The sequence below is a fragment of the Talpa europaea genome (assembly GCF_964194135.1).
Source record: "Talpa europaea genome assembly, chromosome: 2".
NCBI classification, from domain to species: Eukaryota; Metazoa; Chordata; class Mammalia; order Eulipotyphla; family Talpidae; genus Talpa; species Talpa europaea.
The window spans coordinates 137,076,683-137,093,409 of NC_140068.1; the positions used below are offsets into that span (position 1 = coordinate 137,076,683).

The window sequence follows — 16,727 nt, forward strand, 5'->3', positions numbered from 1 at the left end:
CGCGGCGAGCAGCGCGCCTGCCTGGTTTCCACTGGTGGCTCGTTCCCCGGTCCTCGCCTGGAAGTTGCTCGGCCGGCGGCTCCAAGGCCGGGCGCCGCGTCCCGGGCCGGCCCTCGCCCCCAGCGCGCAGCGACCCGCCTTTGCGACCGACGCGGGAGCCGCGGTGGCCCGGAGGCGCCCCAGGAGCCGGGGCGAGCGCAGGGAGAGGCCGGGGAGCAGGCGGCGGCCCGGCACCCGCGCGGCGGGGCCCGGACTCGGACTGGGCGGCCCGCGCGAGGGTGGGGGGCGGCGGGCGGCGCGGGCCGGCGGCGGCGGCGAGCCGGGGCCATGCAGGCGCGCTACTCCGTGTCCAGCCCCAACTCCCTGGGAGTGGTGCCCTACCTCGGCGGCGAGCAGAGCTACTACCGCGCGGCGGCCGCGGCGGCCGGGGGCGGCTACACCGCCATGCCCGCCCCGATGAGCGTGTACTCGCACCCCGCGCACGCCGAGCAGTACCCGGGCGGCATGGCGCGCGCCTACGGGCCCTACACGCCGCAGCCGCAGCCCAAGGACATGGTCAAGCCGCCCTACAGCTACATCGCGCTCATCACCATGGCCATCCAGAACGCGCCCGACAAGAAGATCACCCTCAACGGCATCTACCAGTTCATCATGGACCGCTTCCCCTTCTACCGGGACAATAAGCAGGGCTGGCAGAACAGCATCCGCCACAACCTCTCGCTCAACGAGTGCTTCGTCAAGGTGCCCCGCGACGACAAGAAGCCGGGCAAGGGCAGCTACTGGACGCTGGACCCGGACTCGTACAACATGTTCGAGAACGGCAGCTTCCTGCGCCGGCGCCGGCGCTTCAAGAAGAAGGACGCGGTGAAGGACAAGGAGGAGAAGGACCGGCTGCACCTCAAGGAGCCCGCGCCGTCCGCGCCGCCGCCGCCCGGCCGCCCGCCCGCGTCCGCGCCGTCCGAGCCGGCCGAGGGCGCGGCGTCCGGCCCGCCGCCGCCGCCCGTGCGCATCCAGGACATCAAGACCGAGAACGGTACGTGCCCCTCGCCGCCCCAGCCCCTGTCCCCCGCCGCCGCCCTGGGCAGCGGCGCCGGGGGCTCCGCGGTGCCCAAAATCGAGAGCCCCGACAGCAGCAGCAGCAGCCTGTCGAGCGGGAGCAGCCCCCCGGGCAGCCTGCCGTCCGCGCGGCCGCTGAGCCTGGACGGCGCGGACTCCGCGCCGCCCGCGCCCCCGCCCGCGCCGCCCGCGCCCCCGCCGCACCACAGCCAGGGCTTCAGCGTGGACAACATCATGACGTCGCTGCGGGGGTCGCCCCAGGGCGCGGCCGCCGAGCTGGGCTCCGGCCTCCTGGCCTCGGCCGCCGCCGGGGCGTCGCGCGCGGGCATCGCACCCCCGCTGGCGCTGGGCGCCTACTCGCCCGGCCAGAGCTCCCTCTACAGCTCCCCCTGCAGCCAGAGCTCCAGCGCCGGCAGCTCCGCGGGCGCCGGCGGCGGCGCGGGCGCCGGCGGGGGCGCGGGGGGCGCGGGGACCTACCACTGCAACCTGCAGGCCATGAGCCTCTACGCCGCCGGGGAGCGCGGCGGCCACTTGCAGGGCGCGCCCGGGGGCGCCGGCGGCTCGGCCGTGGACGACCCCCTGCCCGACTACTCGCTGCCCCCGGTCACCAGCAGCAGCTCCTCGTCCCTGAGTCACGGCGGCGGCGGCCAGGAGGCCGGCCACCACCCCGCGGCCCACCAGGGCCGCCTCACCTCGTGGTACCTGAACCAGGCGGGCGGAGACCTGGGCCACTTGGCCAGCGCGGCGGCGGCCGCCGCCGCGGGCTACCCCGGCCAGCAGCAGAACTTCCACTCGGTGCGGGAGATGTTCGAGTCGCAGAGGATCGGCTTGAACAACTCGCCGGTGAACGGGAACAGTAGCTGTCAGATGGCCTTCCCCTCCAGCCAGCCCCTGTACCGCACCTCCGGGGCCTTCGTCTACGACTGTAGCAAGTTTTGACACCCCCGCCCCCACCCCTCGACGCCGAACTGATTCGAACCCCAGAGCAGGAACAGCCCAAAGAACCGTCCGTGTAAAATCGAAACCAAAAAAAAAAAAAAAAAATTATATATATATATATATATATATATATATCTCCAGTTTTTAAAATTTGAAAACCAGCCACTAAACCAGCGGACACGACCCCTCCAAAAGTTCAACTCACCAGCACAAAGAAAACTATTTTTCTTAAAAGAGTCATGCAGAGCCACCTCTACTTTGCCTTCTCTAGATAAACAAAACTGTAAACTATTTTGTACAGAAACGGCAAAGTCACGGTTTGTTAAAGGACAGTGTTACTCCAGATAACACGTAAGTTTCTTCTTGCTTTTCAGAGATCACGCTCCCCCTCTCTCCTCTCAGCTCCCCTTTCCTGCCCTCGCCTGCCTTCACCCCTCACCTGTAAGATATTATTTTATCCTATGTCGAAAGGAAGGGGGAAAGCCCCCCCCCCTATATGAAAATCGCTTTCTTTTTATTCATGGACTTGTTTTAAAATGTAAATTGCAACATAGTAATTTATTTTTAATTTGTAGTTGGATGTCGTGGACCAAACGCCAGAAAGTGTTTCCAAAACCTGACGTTAAATTGCCTGAAACTTTAAATTGTGCCTTTTTTTTCATTATAAAAAGGGAAACTGTATTAATCTTTCTCTATCTTTTCTTTCTTTTGTTGGACATATTCATTGTTTGTTTATTAATAAATTACCATTCATTTTGAATGAGACCTTATGTCTGGATACTTTAATACAAGCTTCTCATCAGGAAAGATTTCAGAGATTGAAACGCTAGAAATGACCTATTCGAAATCTCTGAATAACGAGAAACCCTCTGACTATTCCTTGTCAAATTTCATCTAAAAGCCTCTTTTTGTTTAGATTTTTTTTTTTCCTGCTGCATCTTCTGCAATTTGTACTATATAGTCAGCTTGCTTTGTGGCTAGTAAAACGATATTTTCCTAAACAGATCCGAGTTGGCATATAAACCAAGACGTTTTCTCAGTTATGACAGAACATGATTTGGAATTTTTTTAAGCCGGCGAATCGGCAGCAATTCCTGTGTGTAAAAGTCCGATGTGCCTTCAGACATAGACAAATGAATATTTGGCTTTTATTATAACACATAAAAAAATTGCGATGTGTACTATACATCCGGTAAGCCAAATACTGGGTAGATTTTTTTTCCTATTAATTTCACTCTGTAAGAGGGAAAATAAACCAGTTTTAAAATGTATGTATATAACTCACCCACATTTACAGTCCTTCGTGTGTTAACTGGAAGGATTGATTTTTTAAAAAAAAAAATATACTGAGGGTTGGAAAGGGATATTTAATCTTTGGGAAACTATTTTAGGAGATATGTTTGTAGAGCAATTATTTTTTGAAAAAGATGAAAGCAATAACAAGAAGGAAGGAGAGACGCAGAACATTGTAGTCCAGGGTGGTTTCTTTTCAATCCAATTTTTCTTGTTAATTTACAGTTAAACCTAGGGGGCAATCCGGATTGGCCCTCCCCCTTTGTAAATAACCCAGGAAATGTAATAAATTCATTATCTTAGGGTGATCTGCCCTGTCAATCAGACTTTGGGGAGATGGCGATTTGATTACAGACATTCTGGGCCTTTGTTTGTTTTCGAGATAATACAGTTTCCTGCTATCTGCTGCTCCTATCTAGAAGCAACACTTAGCAGTAATTGCTGGTGGTTGTTTTCAGAATTTGATCATTGTTAAAGGATTGCTGCAAATAAATACACTCTAATTTCAGTCAAAAACCTGCTTTACGTGGCCTCTGTTTGCTGGGTCTCCTCCCTCAGAGTCGCACCCTCTTAGCCAGGAAAGGTGGGCTAGGCGCAGGCCTCCGGGGCCTCTCCAAGCCCGGCCGGCCGGGGCGAGCCGAGGGCCGCCTCCCCAGCTCTGCTCCGGGGCTGACCCGGCCCTGGGTCCCGGGGCTGCCTCGAGCTTCCTGGCGCACCCCTTTGGGGCGGGGAGGGGGGTGAGAAGTCACGCACTTAGCCAGCGTTTGCGAGTCCTCCCGCGGCCGGGAGCCGAGCGCGCGCTGGGGGGTGCGCACAAAGGGTCGGGTGGCCGGAGCGGGGCTGCTGCGGCCTGGAGGGGAAGCGGCAGCAGGTGACCCTCGGCCCAGGCCCTTCCGACCGGCCCTGGACGGACGGGGCAGGGCGGGCGGCGGGAGAGCGCACCTTTCTCGATCTGCCGGCTTCAACTTTTTGGAATTGGGGCGGGGGCAGGGCAGGGTGGGGTGGCGGTGGCGAGCGCAGATGCGGGGCCCGCCTCGTCCCGGCCAGCTGGGGCGTCGCTGGGCGGCCCCGGCCCTGCGGACTCGCGCCTGTCCGGGACGCCGACCCCCGGGACGCGGCTCGGGACCGGGAAGGCTCTTCAGCTAATTAGCTGTAATTACCCGCCGCGGCCCGGCCGGCTTCTGTTTGTGTTTGCAGCTCCTGCCTCCCCCACGCTCCCCCGCCCCGCGCCCGGGTCGGGCTCTCGCTCCCCTGGCTGCTGCCTCTGCCCGAAATCCGTGGTTGACGGTCGAAAGTCGAAGCCAGCAGGCCTGCCCGGGGTGTGCTGGGGTCATCCCAGGCCGGGGCTGGGGTGCCAGCGGGACTGCGCGCCCCGAAGGTGGCGACGGGCAGGCGCGCGCTGGAGGGTCGGGGTCTCCGCGTCGCGGGGCGCAGCCGGCTCTGCTCTCCCACCCCAACTCGGCCTCGCGCCGCCCAGGCCCAGGGGCTCCCCGTTTCTACTCCTCGCCGCCTTTGTTTTGAGGACACACGTGTGTTTAGGAGCCGCCGGGGTGGAAAGGTCACCGGCGCTCCCTCGCTCCCGGGTGACCGCGCCGGGGCCAGCCCGCCTCTGGGCAGCCGCGCGTCGCAGGAGGAGCCCCAGCCCGCCCGGCCTCGCCCGCTGGCGCCAGAGCTGCTCGGGCGGCGCGGGGCCCCCAGACGGCCTCGGCGGCGGAGCTGCGTCCCCGCGCGGCGTGTGAGGTCGCTTTACAGAGGCTGCAAATCACCTGGCTGCGGCCGGCGCGGGCGGTCGCTGGGCCTAATGGACGCAGAGGCGGCGGGCGACGTCCGGCTCCGCGTTTTCCACGTGCCCACGACCCTCTGGTTCTTCTCCGGCCTGGGTTTGGCAGCCCAGAGGTGGTGGCCACGGCCTGCCCAGGACCTAGGCCCTGTCAGGCTCTGAGACCTATACCCGAAGGTGGGCCTGGGCCCTGGCGCCCAGAGGGAGCGAATGCCATCTGAGTGGGAGCAACTAGCTGGGCCAGCAGGAAAGGAATAGGAGCCCCCCTTGCTGCCCACCGCTGGCTAGTCCTCTCTTAACCATGCACACATTGGGCAGACTTGGGGCGCCCCTAGGTTTTCCTTCCTGGGCCTGAGCCCTGGGGCTGCAGGAGGAAGCAGATAGGCTGCGCTCCAGCACCCAGTCTCTGCGCTTCTAAGCGGTTTTTATGTGTGGCCCAGAAAGGGCATCTTAGCCCATTTTTGCCCCTAGCGAATCCACAGTTTGATTTAGGCACTGGACGCGCCTGGGCTGTGCGCAGGGAAGCAAGTAGCTCCGTCTGCCTTACTGGCTACACGGTGGTTCAGCATCTGTTTGAAGGCAGATCAGCAGTTCTGATCTTACCAACCACACACCTATGGTTTCTACCATCAGCGCATTGACTTTTGGATGCTCATGCCCAACTTAAGTCAAAGCAACTCCTGCCAACCTTCGTTTAATCTGGGAGGATTACTTATTTCTTCAGCGGTTCACACTTTTGATTTGTACTTTTTCAGCAGTAAAGATATTTTGTTGGTAACATGTTCTCAGAGAAACTCCTTGACACTCTAAGTAACAGGCAGAGTATTTTGAAATTTGCCTGCAGCACCACCAGGCAGGCCCCGCTGGTGGGGACTTGATTGATTGTGGAATTAGCCTCTTTCTATAGCAAGCTTTAGGATAATGAGTGTGTGTCCTTTCTGTAGTAGATGCATTTGTTATTGTATGTAGCAATTTATACCACTAGCAAGTGAATGCTGGCTTGTACATGCCAGAGAAAAGCTTGCGCTTGGCATATTGTCCCTGTGGTAGGAAGGAGGGCTGTTTTTCAGCGTTATGTAGTTAGCAGCCTTTTTTCACCAGAATGCATGCAAACAAGCATGCATTTTGCAATTTATCATTCCACACAGTTCGTGTCATTAATAATCGATGTTTGCAGAGAAATAAGGCTTGATTGTGCTGGTGGCCCGTAGCTCTTGGCTGTTTCCTGTGGGGTCAGGAAAAAGGGTCAGGAAACAAGAGCGCCTTAGAGCCCTAATGGGCTCCCCCGAAACTCGGGATAGGTGAAGAAGGGACATAGGACCTTTCGCTCCCACCCTGTTCTCTTAGGAGGGGGTCTCTGTTTGTAAGATGGAGGGGCATTATGTTTTGTTGTCAGTGGTGCAAAACCTCGTAGACCCTGGACCCTATGCCAGTTGAGGCTGGCTTGCCAGAAGAGGGGGACGGGAGGCTGCCCTAGGACGCGCAGTGCTGTCCCCACTGTGAGTCGCACCTGAAGCAAGACTGTGTGGAGTGACAGTTTCTCCCTGCCCCCTACTCCTTAGAGCTCCTGGAGAAGGGCCCCATTTGCTTCTGAGCCCAGATCCTTCTCTTTAGACTCCTCTCAACTCATTTCAGAGCCGGTTCATGAAGCCATTAGCCCTTCCCACCGGGTCATAAACAAATGTCGCGTTAGGGGAAAGATTGATGGCGGCCTTGCAATAAAGCTGGCCAGGCGGGACAGAGGAGGACTCTGTGCGGGAGGGAGCTTTGGGGGAGGTGGGGAGAAAAGGGACCGAGCATCTAGTCAGCAAGCTCACCCCTTCAAGTTGTAGGGGGAAGGGGGAGCAGAGGGTCAGGAAGCCCAATGCTCAGGAGGGCGCCCCGCAAACAAAGCCTAGTTTATTCAGACAGTGGCCACAAAGGGCACCACACAGAACCGCTGAGGTTTGCTCTGGGGCCTAAGTGGCAGCTTCAGAAACCCCACTTTCCTGAACCCTCCTATTTCAATTGCTAAGGAGTCAAAAGTTTCCTTGCAAAGAGCTTTTATTAATGGCATTTTCACTTGCACCTAAACAGAAAGTCCTTCCCGAGCCATTTGCGCTCTGTATTCAAAGCTAGAACTTTCCTGGCCTCTTACCCCTGACTCCACCTCCCTGGCTTGGAGTTGAATCCAACATTATCTTTCCATGGCATGTGTCTGGTCTCTGCCCCTCTCTTTGCCTCCCGTCCCTCTGCCTCTCAGGTGCTCACAGGTCTTCTGGCCATGACCTCACCCCAGCCGATGGGGTCCCTGGGTGATTGCTGTATCTACCCAGCACGGAGCCCACTGGGGCCTGGGCAGATGTCACATGATGTCATGCCCAATTCAAGCCCAGGTCTCGTACAGACAGACAGACAGACAGATCAGAGCAGGACTGGCAGGTTCCAGGTCCAAGTGGAGAAAGAAGTACTACTTCATTAAATGAATTCCAGCTCCAAAATCCATTCAGAAGAATGAAAGCCGGTTCTCCACAACGTTCTCAACGTGATTAGGAGTGGAAAATTGAGCAAAATGTACCATGTCCGCCTTATTGGAAACCAAAATATGGCAGAGAGAGCGAAGGGCCCACTGAAGACCTTTGTTGCTCTCCCTCCCCATGGCACTCTGGCTCCAGAGAAACCCTCTGTTTTATATTATATTTTTTGTTGTTTACTTGATTTTTTCCCTCACTGATTTTAAATTTGCAGCATATTGAGCGTATTATAGGAGATGCAGTAGGATCTGGAATTTTGTTGCGTACAGGCCGGCCTGTCTTCCAGACCCCAGAGAAAGGCGGAGCCCCCCAAGAGGTGCAGCTCCCCTAGAGGCGGGCTCCAGAGGGAGGTAGGTCTGCCAGGTCCTGGGGGAGGACCCGAGGTGGCTCCTGCTGGGCTCAGGGTCCCCACCTGGGCTCACCAGCTGACTCCCACCAGTGTGAGGACACTTCCCTGGTCTCCTGCTCTTCCAGATGGTGTTAGTCCCTCATCCCTGGGAACATCTTCTTTCTTTGCTTCTCCCTTGGGTCCCCCCAGCCCGCTGGGGAGCCCTGCAGCCAGTGGGACCAGGCAGCTCAGCCTCACCCCCCACCCCTCACACACACAGCTGGCCCTGTAGGTGGCTCCCAGGAAGGAGGTTGGGTGGGCTGCTCCTCCGACCCCTCAGTCAACACAGCTTGGTGCTACTTGGGTGGGCAGGGGAGTGAGCAGTGTGTGGGCCGTCAGGGCCAGGAGGTGGGGTCCCTGTGGCTGGATCCCTCTAGTCGGACCTGGGTGGAGGGTCCCACACGGGGCCTAGGGACACGCAGCAGGAGGCGCCGAAGGGGACTCGGAATTGGAGGTTGGGAATAAAGGGGTCTGCTGTCCGGCTCTGAGATCACTTAGGCAGAGATGCGGGGAGACTCAGAGAGAAGTCAGAAACCCCCTCTCCCCCATCGCCTACCCCAGGGGAAAAGGAGGAAACCCAACAAAAGGAGCAACACGAACTCTTCGGGCATCTTCATTCCTTTGCCCCAGGCTGTGGGGGAGTCCTGTTCGCGGCTACAGACCCGGTACCAGGGTGGGGAAGCAGGTCACTGGGCGGCAATCAGATTCTTAAGCATCTACGATTGGAGGAAAACCGAAATCTCTGTCCTCCGAGTGGACCAAAATCGTTGCCGACGGCTCAGAGGTGCGCTCTGGAAGCCGCGGAGTCCGGCCCCGCAGCCCGCGGCCACTTCCCGCGCTTGGGCGCGACCCGCAGAGCCGGAGTTGGCTTGCAGGTGGGAGCGGACCTGGGCCTTTCCGGAGCCCTGCACGCCGTCCAGCAGAGCCCGCGGAGCAGGGGCCCCGGGTTGCCTGGAGGTTGCAAAGAGGATTTTTACTGTGATCACCCACGAAGGGCACACTCAGACCACGCGGGGCCTGGGCGCTGGCCTTTGGGGCGTGCAGGAGAGGAGCAATGTGGAGCGTCCCTGAAGTGGGGGAGTGAGGTTCGAGATCCTCCGCCTAAAATGTCCCCTGAGAGAGGGGAGCGGGCGGCCCAGGGCTGTCTAGGTGCTAGAAATTCCCAGAGGGAACCCGAGGGGCTGGTCTCCTCGGTCACCAGTCCTGGTCCAGACCAGGGCTGCCCGCGCGCGCCCTCTCCCACTGGTTGCACGGACTGTCGGGGCTCAGGACAGGCGCTTTCTAACGAGGGTGTTTGGTGACCGAGAAATGATGTGACATTCCTCCGCTTGCTTTGCGGACTGGCTCCTGCGCTGGGCGACCTGCGGGCAGATTCTGTTCCCGGGAAAATGGCTGCAGGAGTCAGGGGCCCGGGGTGCCGCCCGGATCAGGCCTCCCTCCCTCCCCAGCATAGCCTGGGGGGAAAGTGGCACAACAGGAAAGCCTCGCCAGAAGGCCCTTCCCAGGCGGCTTCCTCGCCATAAAAAGCCAGACTCCAGCCGAGGTCTTGACCCCTTCCAAATATACATTCCCTCGCCCTCAGCCGCCATTCCGGCCCAGGCCTCGGGCTGTGCCGCTTCCTCACAGGCTGGCCGGGGCCCAGAGCCTCCCCGCGGAGTCGCGCGAGTCCCAGGGCCCGGATTTCGGCCGCCTCCCCAGGTCCACCGCCCGCCCACGGCCTTTGGACCTCAGGCTTTAGCGCTGGTCTCCGTGTGCGCCCGGGGCGCACAGGCACTTCGGCTAGGCCGGGCTGAGATGCGGGGATTTTTTTTTTCCTTTTTTCTTTTTCTTTTTCTTTTTTTTTGCCGGATGAAGCACAGTTCTCCTGCAGCCCTCAGGCCGCTGCGGCGCCCCAGGGTGCCGAGCTCGAGACTGCCGGTGCCCATCACGCCAATGAGCATGAGCGCAGACGCGGGCCCAGCAGAGTGACCCGGCTGGCGCGTGCGCACCGCTCAGTCTCCCCAGTGGTGGGTGGTGGGGGTCGTGGGTATCCAGGGACAGGCCTCTGGGTCGAGGCCAGAGCTTGGCAGCTTGGAGATCTAGAGCCTCGCCTGAGCCCCAGGGGCTAGGGAGCCAGCACAGGGGCCATTCCAGGTCTCTGCCTCTGCCTTAGGGATGCTTTTCAACACAGTCCCCAGTGGGTCTCAGTGCCAGTGTCCTTAGACTTTGGGCTAAGCAAACCTCAGGCCCCCTCATTCCCAGTTAAAAAGGGGGTGCTTGCTGTGTGTGACCCTGACCTGGGAGTAGGCAGCGTGGTCAGTCGTGGACCCCTAAGCAGAGACACTGACCGAAAGAAAAGGGAGGGAGGGGGTGGGCTTATCGGTAACAGGACCTCGGAAAGGTCCTTGGGGGTGGGGCACACCAGGGCACCAGGTGAGGCCTAGGAATCTTCACAGCTTCCTGCTGCTGGGGGAGGGAGTGTGGCCCAGGGCTGCCAAATAGCCTTACCTCCAGTGGAGGTAAGCCCAGAGGTGCTCAGTGTTTGGGTGTGCCCAGGGGATAGAACAGGTTGGGAAGTTGTGAGGAGGCCTCTGCCTCCAGCCCTCTTCAGACAAGGGCAGTACACCACCTCCCACTCCCCAAAGAAATCATGGCCAGCACCTGTGTGTTTGGGAGGCCACCACTGTGGGTAGTGGAGATCCCTGACTGCTGGCCCACTGCAGTGGACCAGCTCCCAGAGAGGCTTTGTTTGTCACTGCTGGGGGGGAAAAGTCTAGGTAGCCCCAGGGATGAAAACTGCACTTTTTGAAGAGGTGTGGTGGCACGTTGGCATATGTAGAGAGGCTTGTAAGATAGATCCACCAACAGACACGATTTTTTTTTTGAAGTCCGGGCAGGAGAGCCCCATGAGTCCTCTCCAGCCCGTCCACTCCAGGCTGCAGTGCCTGCCCTGAAAGATGCCCCTGAACTCGGACTTTATGAGATGCATCTTACAACTCAGAGTACCTGGTTGGAATCCCCAAACACAGCAAGGTGCCTGGGCTTCTTTGAAGCCTTTTCTTAGGGCTTAAAAGGGCAATTATAAACAGTGCATTTCAGGTTATCATGAGACAAAGATTTAAAGTGCCACCTCCTGCTGGAAGCTTTAGTCACACCAGGCAGTTCTGCTCCACAGCAGACGTGTCTTTCTTGGTGTTGGTGAAGACGATTCGTGGAGGCCAAGAGAAGCCTGGTGCTCCTGGCTTACTGGGGCACAAGGATAGCCTTAAATTGAGTTTCACGATTTGTATTCCAACGCACTCGGCCACTTCCCTTGCAGGACCGGCAGCCTGCGCTCTGGCCTTGGCCCCCAGGCTGCTGTGGAGGTGTGTCAGGGTTACTGTGCTGGGCCTACCTCCCCTAACTCCATAAAGGCAAAGGGCAGCAGACAACAGCCAATGGAAGCGTCTGGCAGGCAGGATCCACAGGAAGTGGGGCCACACATCTTGTTGCTCATCTGAGGTACAAACAGGGCATCTGACGGCTTTGCTATTGCGTTTCAGTGTGTTGAGAGTTTAACGTTCTTAGTTTTTACTGAAAGAGAAGGTGGAAGCTCTTTTATCACATCTAAAACGAATAATAGCCAGAGCTGGCTGAGCAGGGGGGAAAAAAAAAAGCATGTGTGTAGGAGGGAAGTAAATTCACTGAAATGAGTCGAGACTTAAGATAGATGAAACCCTTTAATAAGAATTGTCTTGAGGGATGTCCAATAAGTATTCACAGCACAAAAAGAAAGCACAGGGTACTCAAGGAAATCTGCTCCTTTTTCCTTCTTTGGAACACATACGTGGAGGGCTGGGGAGTCCTCTGCCTACCCCCCCATGCTCCCATTGAGGGTACAACCAAAATACCTTCCTCGTCCCCTTGAGGAGTAATTCACCATTATGGCTCCACTGGAGTCCCATGAAGCCCCTGCTAGAACCTCAGTGTTCTCATAGAGGAGCTTATGATTTTGGGCTAACAAGCCACCAAATGCGGAAATAAACGGTCCCGAGTTTCTTTGAGTGGTCTCTGCACCCGGGTTCAGAGGAGGTGGCGATTTGGGGGCGGATCAAAGGAAGAGAGGGGGTGCTTATGCGCCAGGGTCACAGGGAAGGGGAATGTGAGCTTGTCGGTGAGATTTGTGAATGGTTGTGTTGGAGGCTTTGTGTCTCGCAAGTGTTTGCGAGCGAATGTGTGTGCGCCGTGTGTCCCTGGATGTGTATTTGCATGCGTGAGCATGTTTGGATCTATGCACTGGAGTCTGTGTGTGAGCGTGCACCCACCAGCCTGCTTAGCTGTGGGGGCCCAGCCTTCCAGGGACCATCTGTTTCCAATTAGCAGCATCCCGATCGGGGCAGCTTCTGAGAACCGGGTGGGCCAGCTCAGGCCGCCCCAGTTCTGCTCCATCGGAGCCCAGGCTGCCCCTGGCCAGCAGGCTTTCGCAGCAGCTCAGGCAGCCACACAAAGAGCCCTCTCTCCTGCCGCCAGCCCTCGGAGTCTGGGTCCTCCCCCAGATCATAAACCTGCCTGCGAAGACATTCAGAAATAGTTCACCCCCGCTCCCAGCAGCATGTGCAAAGGCTGGAATTCCATTTGCTATAAAGTTTTATTTTATTTTCCTTGGAGGGGGAGCGAGGGGGAGAAGAGTCCTGGCCTAATTTGTTCTAGGGGAGAGATTGCCTTTCACACCGAGGTAGACACCTGTACAGGATCCCCACTTGCTGCCTGTGGGTCCATACGTGTGTGGGTCCACCTGCCTTCAGCTGTGCACACATGTGCCGGCTTGGGAGCGCATACCTGGGGCAGAAGCCCTCCCAGCGACACAATGCCCCAGCGCCCCTTCACCCAGTCAGGCTGAGGCTAAGCCTCAAACCTCTTCATTACACCTTCTGATGCATGCTGAGGTAGTCCGAGGGCACAGTGCCTGGCATCTGGGAGGCACTTAATGTAAACGGGTTGAATGACTACATCAGAATTAGATTTTAAAAATGATCTCGTACCAAGAGCTGGACGTCAGCATTGTGTGAAAGATTCTACAGCCCAAGCAAGGCATGGGCTGCGAGACCTCTGGGTAACCCAGGGACTTTGGCATGGAATGTTCCAACAATATTTACTTACCTCAGGTCTCTTCTCCTATCCCCCCTGAGTTTCTGAAGCCTTCTTTTGAAATGGTGAGAGCTCTGTGGGTTCTAATTATAGTGGCGCACACCAGGGTGAATGGCTCCTTTCTGCAGGAACTGGGTTTGCAGATTGGCTGGAGAGAGTGGCTTATTGTCACCAGAGGGGAATGAAATGGCCCAGGCAGAGCCGGAGGAGCCCGGCAGGGCCCAGCAGGGTCCAGCGGCAGAGGGCTTGCAAAAGGGAGCGAGGCCAGAAGGAAGCTATTTCACTCCCACGCATGGATTTGAGTGTTTTGGGGTTTTTTTGGGGAGGGGGGGACTTGTCACTACTTCTGTAACTAGGAGAAAACAGGGACAACAGACTCTGCTTAATGCTGGTTCATAGAAAGGCTATTTTTAATAAGAAAAGAAGAATTTGAAAGCCCCATAATTTCAGCTGTCCAAGGACATAATTTCAAGTAAAGTGAACCTGTGATTCAAACATCTTGCTGATTTCACAAACCCTTTCAGAGAAGGCCTCGACAAAAGGAAAGCGGGGTGAGCCCTGCAGTGCCACATCCCGGCTGCTACAAACCTCAGCGAGCCCCAGATCCCGAGGGGCCCGCCCAAGGCGAGTGGGGAGCACGCGGGAATCTGGATTTGCGCGTCCCTGTCCCTCCCGGATCTCCCCGCAGCCCCCAACCAGCTGATTCCAGGCGGGGCCACAGGTCGGCAGGGGCGGCTGGGCTCCCGGGGCGCTCAGGCGTTGGGGTTGTTCCTCATGAGCTCCACGTCTGCGTCCACCATCTCCCTCACCAGCTCCTGGGGCCAGACACGGGGTGGGCAGTGAGGGAGGGGCTTCTGCTATCTCCCCCAGAAGCTCGCTAGCCCCTGTGGGGGGCTGAGAGGCCTCAGGGCGCCCCCCCCCCCCCGCCCTGCCCCCTCTTCACCCTCCCAGCCAGGCCGCCCCAGCGGGTTGCTGCTCAGGGCCGGGCACCAGTTCCCGGCCTGGTTCCCCATCAGTCCTGCAGCAAGCTCCCCGCGCGCAAAAGACACTTACATCAAAAGCGACACGGGGCTTCCAGTTCAGCTTCTGTTTCGCTTTGGTGCAGTCTCCTTGCAGGAAGTCCTGCGGGGTGGAGGGACAGAGAAGGCGGGCGTGGGTGGGGGGCGGCAGGGTCCTGAGCCACAGGGACCCCCGCCCTCCAGGAGAGCTCCAGGGCGCAGAGACCAGGGACCCTCGATTAGGATCCCGCCGGGCTCCTGGGGCACAGGTCTCCGAGGCGTAAATCCCGCGAAGGTGCTGCAGAGAGCGCCGCTCAGGCCGGCAGGACCGTGACCGCGATCCCGTCCCGGCTCGTCCAGCTGCCGCCTCGCGTCCACGCCTCCCTCCACGGCAGCGGCCGCTTAATGACTTCTCTCTCTCTCTCTCTCTCTCTCTCTCTCTCTCTCTCTCTCTCTCTCTCTCTCTCTCTCTCTCTCTCTCTCTCCCCCTCTCTCTCTCTCTCTCTCTCCCTCTCTTTCTCTCTCGCTTTTTAAATACATTAAGTTGTCAGGGACGCTACTGTGAGAACTGTTTCGAATTACTGCACTTCTCGGGCAAGAAGAGAAAGGAGTAAATCACCAGACACCCCCTCCCCGCGCCAGGCCAGCTCCTCTCCCCCTAGGGCTGCGAACCCCCGGGGATCTGATCCTCAGCTAGGAGGGCCCGCGCCCCTACTCTCGGCCTCCAGATCTGAGCTCTTCGCACCCACCGGGGGTGACTCCGGCTGGCAGTTGCCTTGTCCTGCCCATCCAGCTCACGGCAGGCACAGGAACCGAAACTGCAGTTCTGATGCAAACCTCCCCCTTGCTGTTCAGGGGCACCACGTACTCCCTACTCCATCCCACTTCTGGAAAATGCTGATCTCCACAGCTTCCTTCATCACAGGACCCACTAATGAGCTGCAAGCAGAGGTTTGAAACTACTGCTTTGAAGAGCAACCCCCCCTCCCCCCGCCCCCATGGCTCATCTCAGTGGCCCCGAACCCTTGTGTGGCTCAAAGGAACCCCAGCTCCTGTACTGAGGCTGGGTCCCCAAGTGTCTGCTTAGCGGTCGGCCCCGCCCAGCTGGCAGGGCCCTGTGTCACTATACAAAAGGCCCCAGGACCCAGGTAGAGCTGCATCACTAGTACCCACAAAAACACCAGGGCTTTGGAAGTTTTCATCCACTCTAAGAGACTTCCTAGGAAGGAAAACTGGCTAAAAGAAATGAGAGACTACATGAATCCTCCATCTGGACCGCCACCCGGCCATTACTTCTCACGGCGCTCTGAAAACTGATTTAGAAGAAAATGAAGATGAGAATTTCAAGATGATTTGCTGAAGGATAGGAAGGAAGGAAGGAAGGAAAGAGAAGGAAGACGAGATGCACAGAAAAGGAAAAATACCTTGAAATAGATCCTTTTTAGAGGGCATGGTGAGAGGAACATCGAGCTTTTCTACATACACATGTATCCATCCTGCAGCACACAGGCAGGAGCAGAAGAGTGTGAAAGCCCCAGAAAATAGCTCTTTAAACAAGAGCCATGCTCATTAGACACTTCAGCTACCCCCCAGGACTAGACGCCCCTAAAAGCCGCTGTATCAAGTGAAAGCAACAGGTCACCCAGCTGCCACGGAGAGCCCTCCCCGGTGAGGTTCCTTGGCACCCCTGAAACTTGCAGGCATGTGTGTGGGGGGAGGAGGGGTCTGCACAGAGTCACAACATTTCTGTGCCAGAAAGTCTAGCAGGGGCTTGCTGAGCCTTCCACACCAGAGGCGGCCTTGGGTGCTCCTTCTGGAGTCTCCCTGGGTACATGCAATTGTTCTCTCAGAGAACATTCAACACCTCTCCTTCTTCACCCCCTCATTGGTTTTTTTCAGCGTGAATAAATCAAACTCCCAAAGGCTCTGCATTTCACAATACAGTGAAGGACAGGCTTCCTCTCCCGGGGGTTAATCACAGTCAAGCAAGCTATTTCTGCTGGCCCAGAATGCTCATCGACAGGCCCTTCAGGGAAAGCAGGGGAACAGAATTTAATGATTAGCCATCCGACACAACGCACGCGGAGCTGGAAACATACGTGGAATAAGGAATCTATCTTTTCCTTTCCCTAAATATGTGTAGGCTTCCACAGTACCTGTATTTTCCTAGAAGAGTCGCACAAAGATATTCATTCTTCTTCTCCAGAGGGAGCGAAGAAATGTGGTGCCACAAGGTAACAGAGCCAACCACCTGCCCCCTGCCGCCCCAATTCTATAGCAGTGACGTGTCTTGCAGAAGCAGAGATTGTTTCATCATGTACCACTCGCTGTAAATCAACCCGGGGCACGAGGCCCCGCTCTGAGGAGAGTTAGCAAAACCCTAAAACCCAGTTTGGCTTCAGATGATCTCAGTAGGCTTGGGAAAGGGAGCTTTGTATTGTAATTATGTTTCCTGTATTTTTCTACAAGTAGCTCTTAATATAAAAACAACTAGGGGACGACAATTAAGGAGAAAGAAAAATGGTTTTCAAAAGCTTAGAGACAGGCATTTGCTACCCTATGCTGTGAAAGTATTTCATTGAAACCAGAGACTCACCCAGTTCAACTTCCCAATTTACTTTTGAGTCCGACTCCTACATTCCAGCCTAGCAGCT

The 16,727-nt window shown here is 57.3% G+C and overlaps 2 protein-coding genes across 2 annotated transcripts in view; one reads left to right on the forward strand and one right to left on the reverse strand.

Annotated features, from left to right (window-relative positions):
- Positions 1-327: 327 nt before the first annotated feature.
- FOXC1 (forkhead box C1) lies at positions 328-2,222 on the forward strand (the record flags this gene model as incomplete). The annotated part of the gene is made up of 1 exon (XM_084227761.1): positions 328-2,222. One exon carries the CDS (start codon positions 328-330, stop codon positions 1,993-1,995), a length of 1,668 nt encoding a protein of 555 aa, XP_084083887.1. The 3' UTR covers positions 1,996-2,222.
- Positions 2,223-13,827: 11,605 nt separating this feature from the next.
- GMDS (GDP-mannose 4,6-dehydratase) overlaps positions 13,828-16,727 on the reverse strand; it is a gene marked incomplete at its 3' end in the record, with an annotated part of 554,110 nt that continues 551,210 nt past the window's right edge. Inside the window, exons 10-11 of the mRNA XM_084228918.1 lie at positions 14,129-14,197; positions 13,828-13,890 (exon numbers count right to left, since the gene is read on the reverse strand). Coding sequence (XP_084085044.1) covers positions 13,828-13,890; positions 14,129-14,197 — 132 coding nt within the window. The remainder of the gene's footprint in view (positions 13,891-14,128; positions 14,198-16,727) is intronic.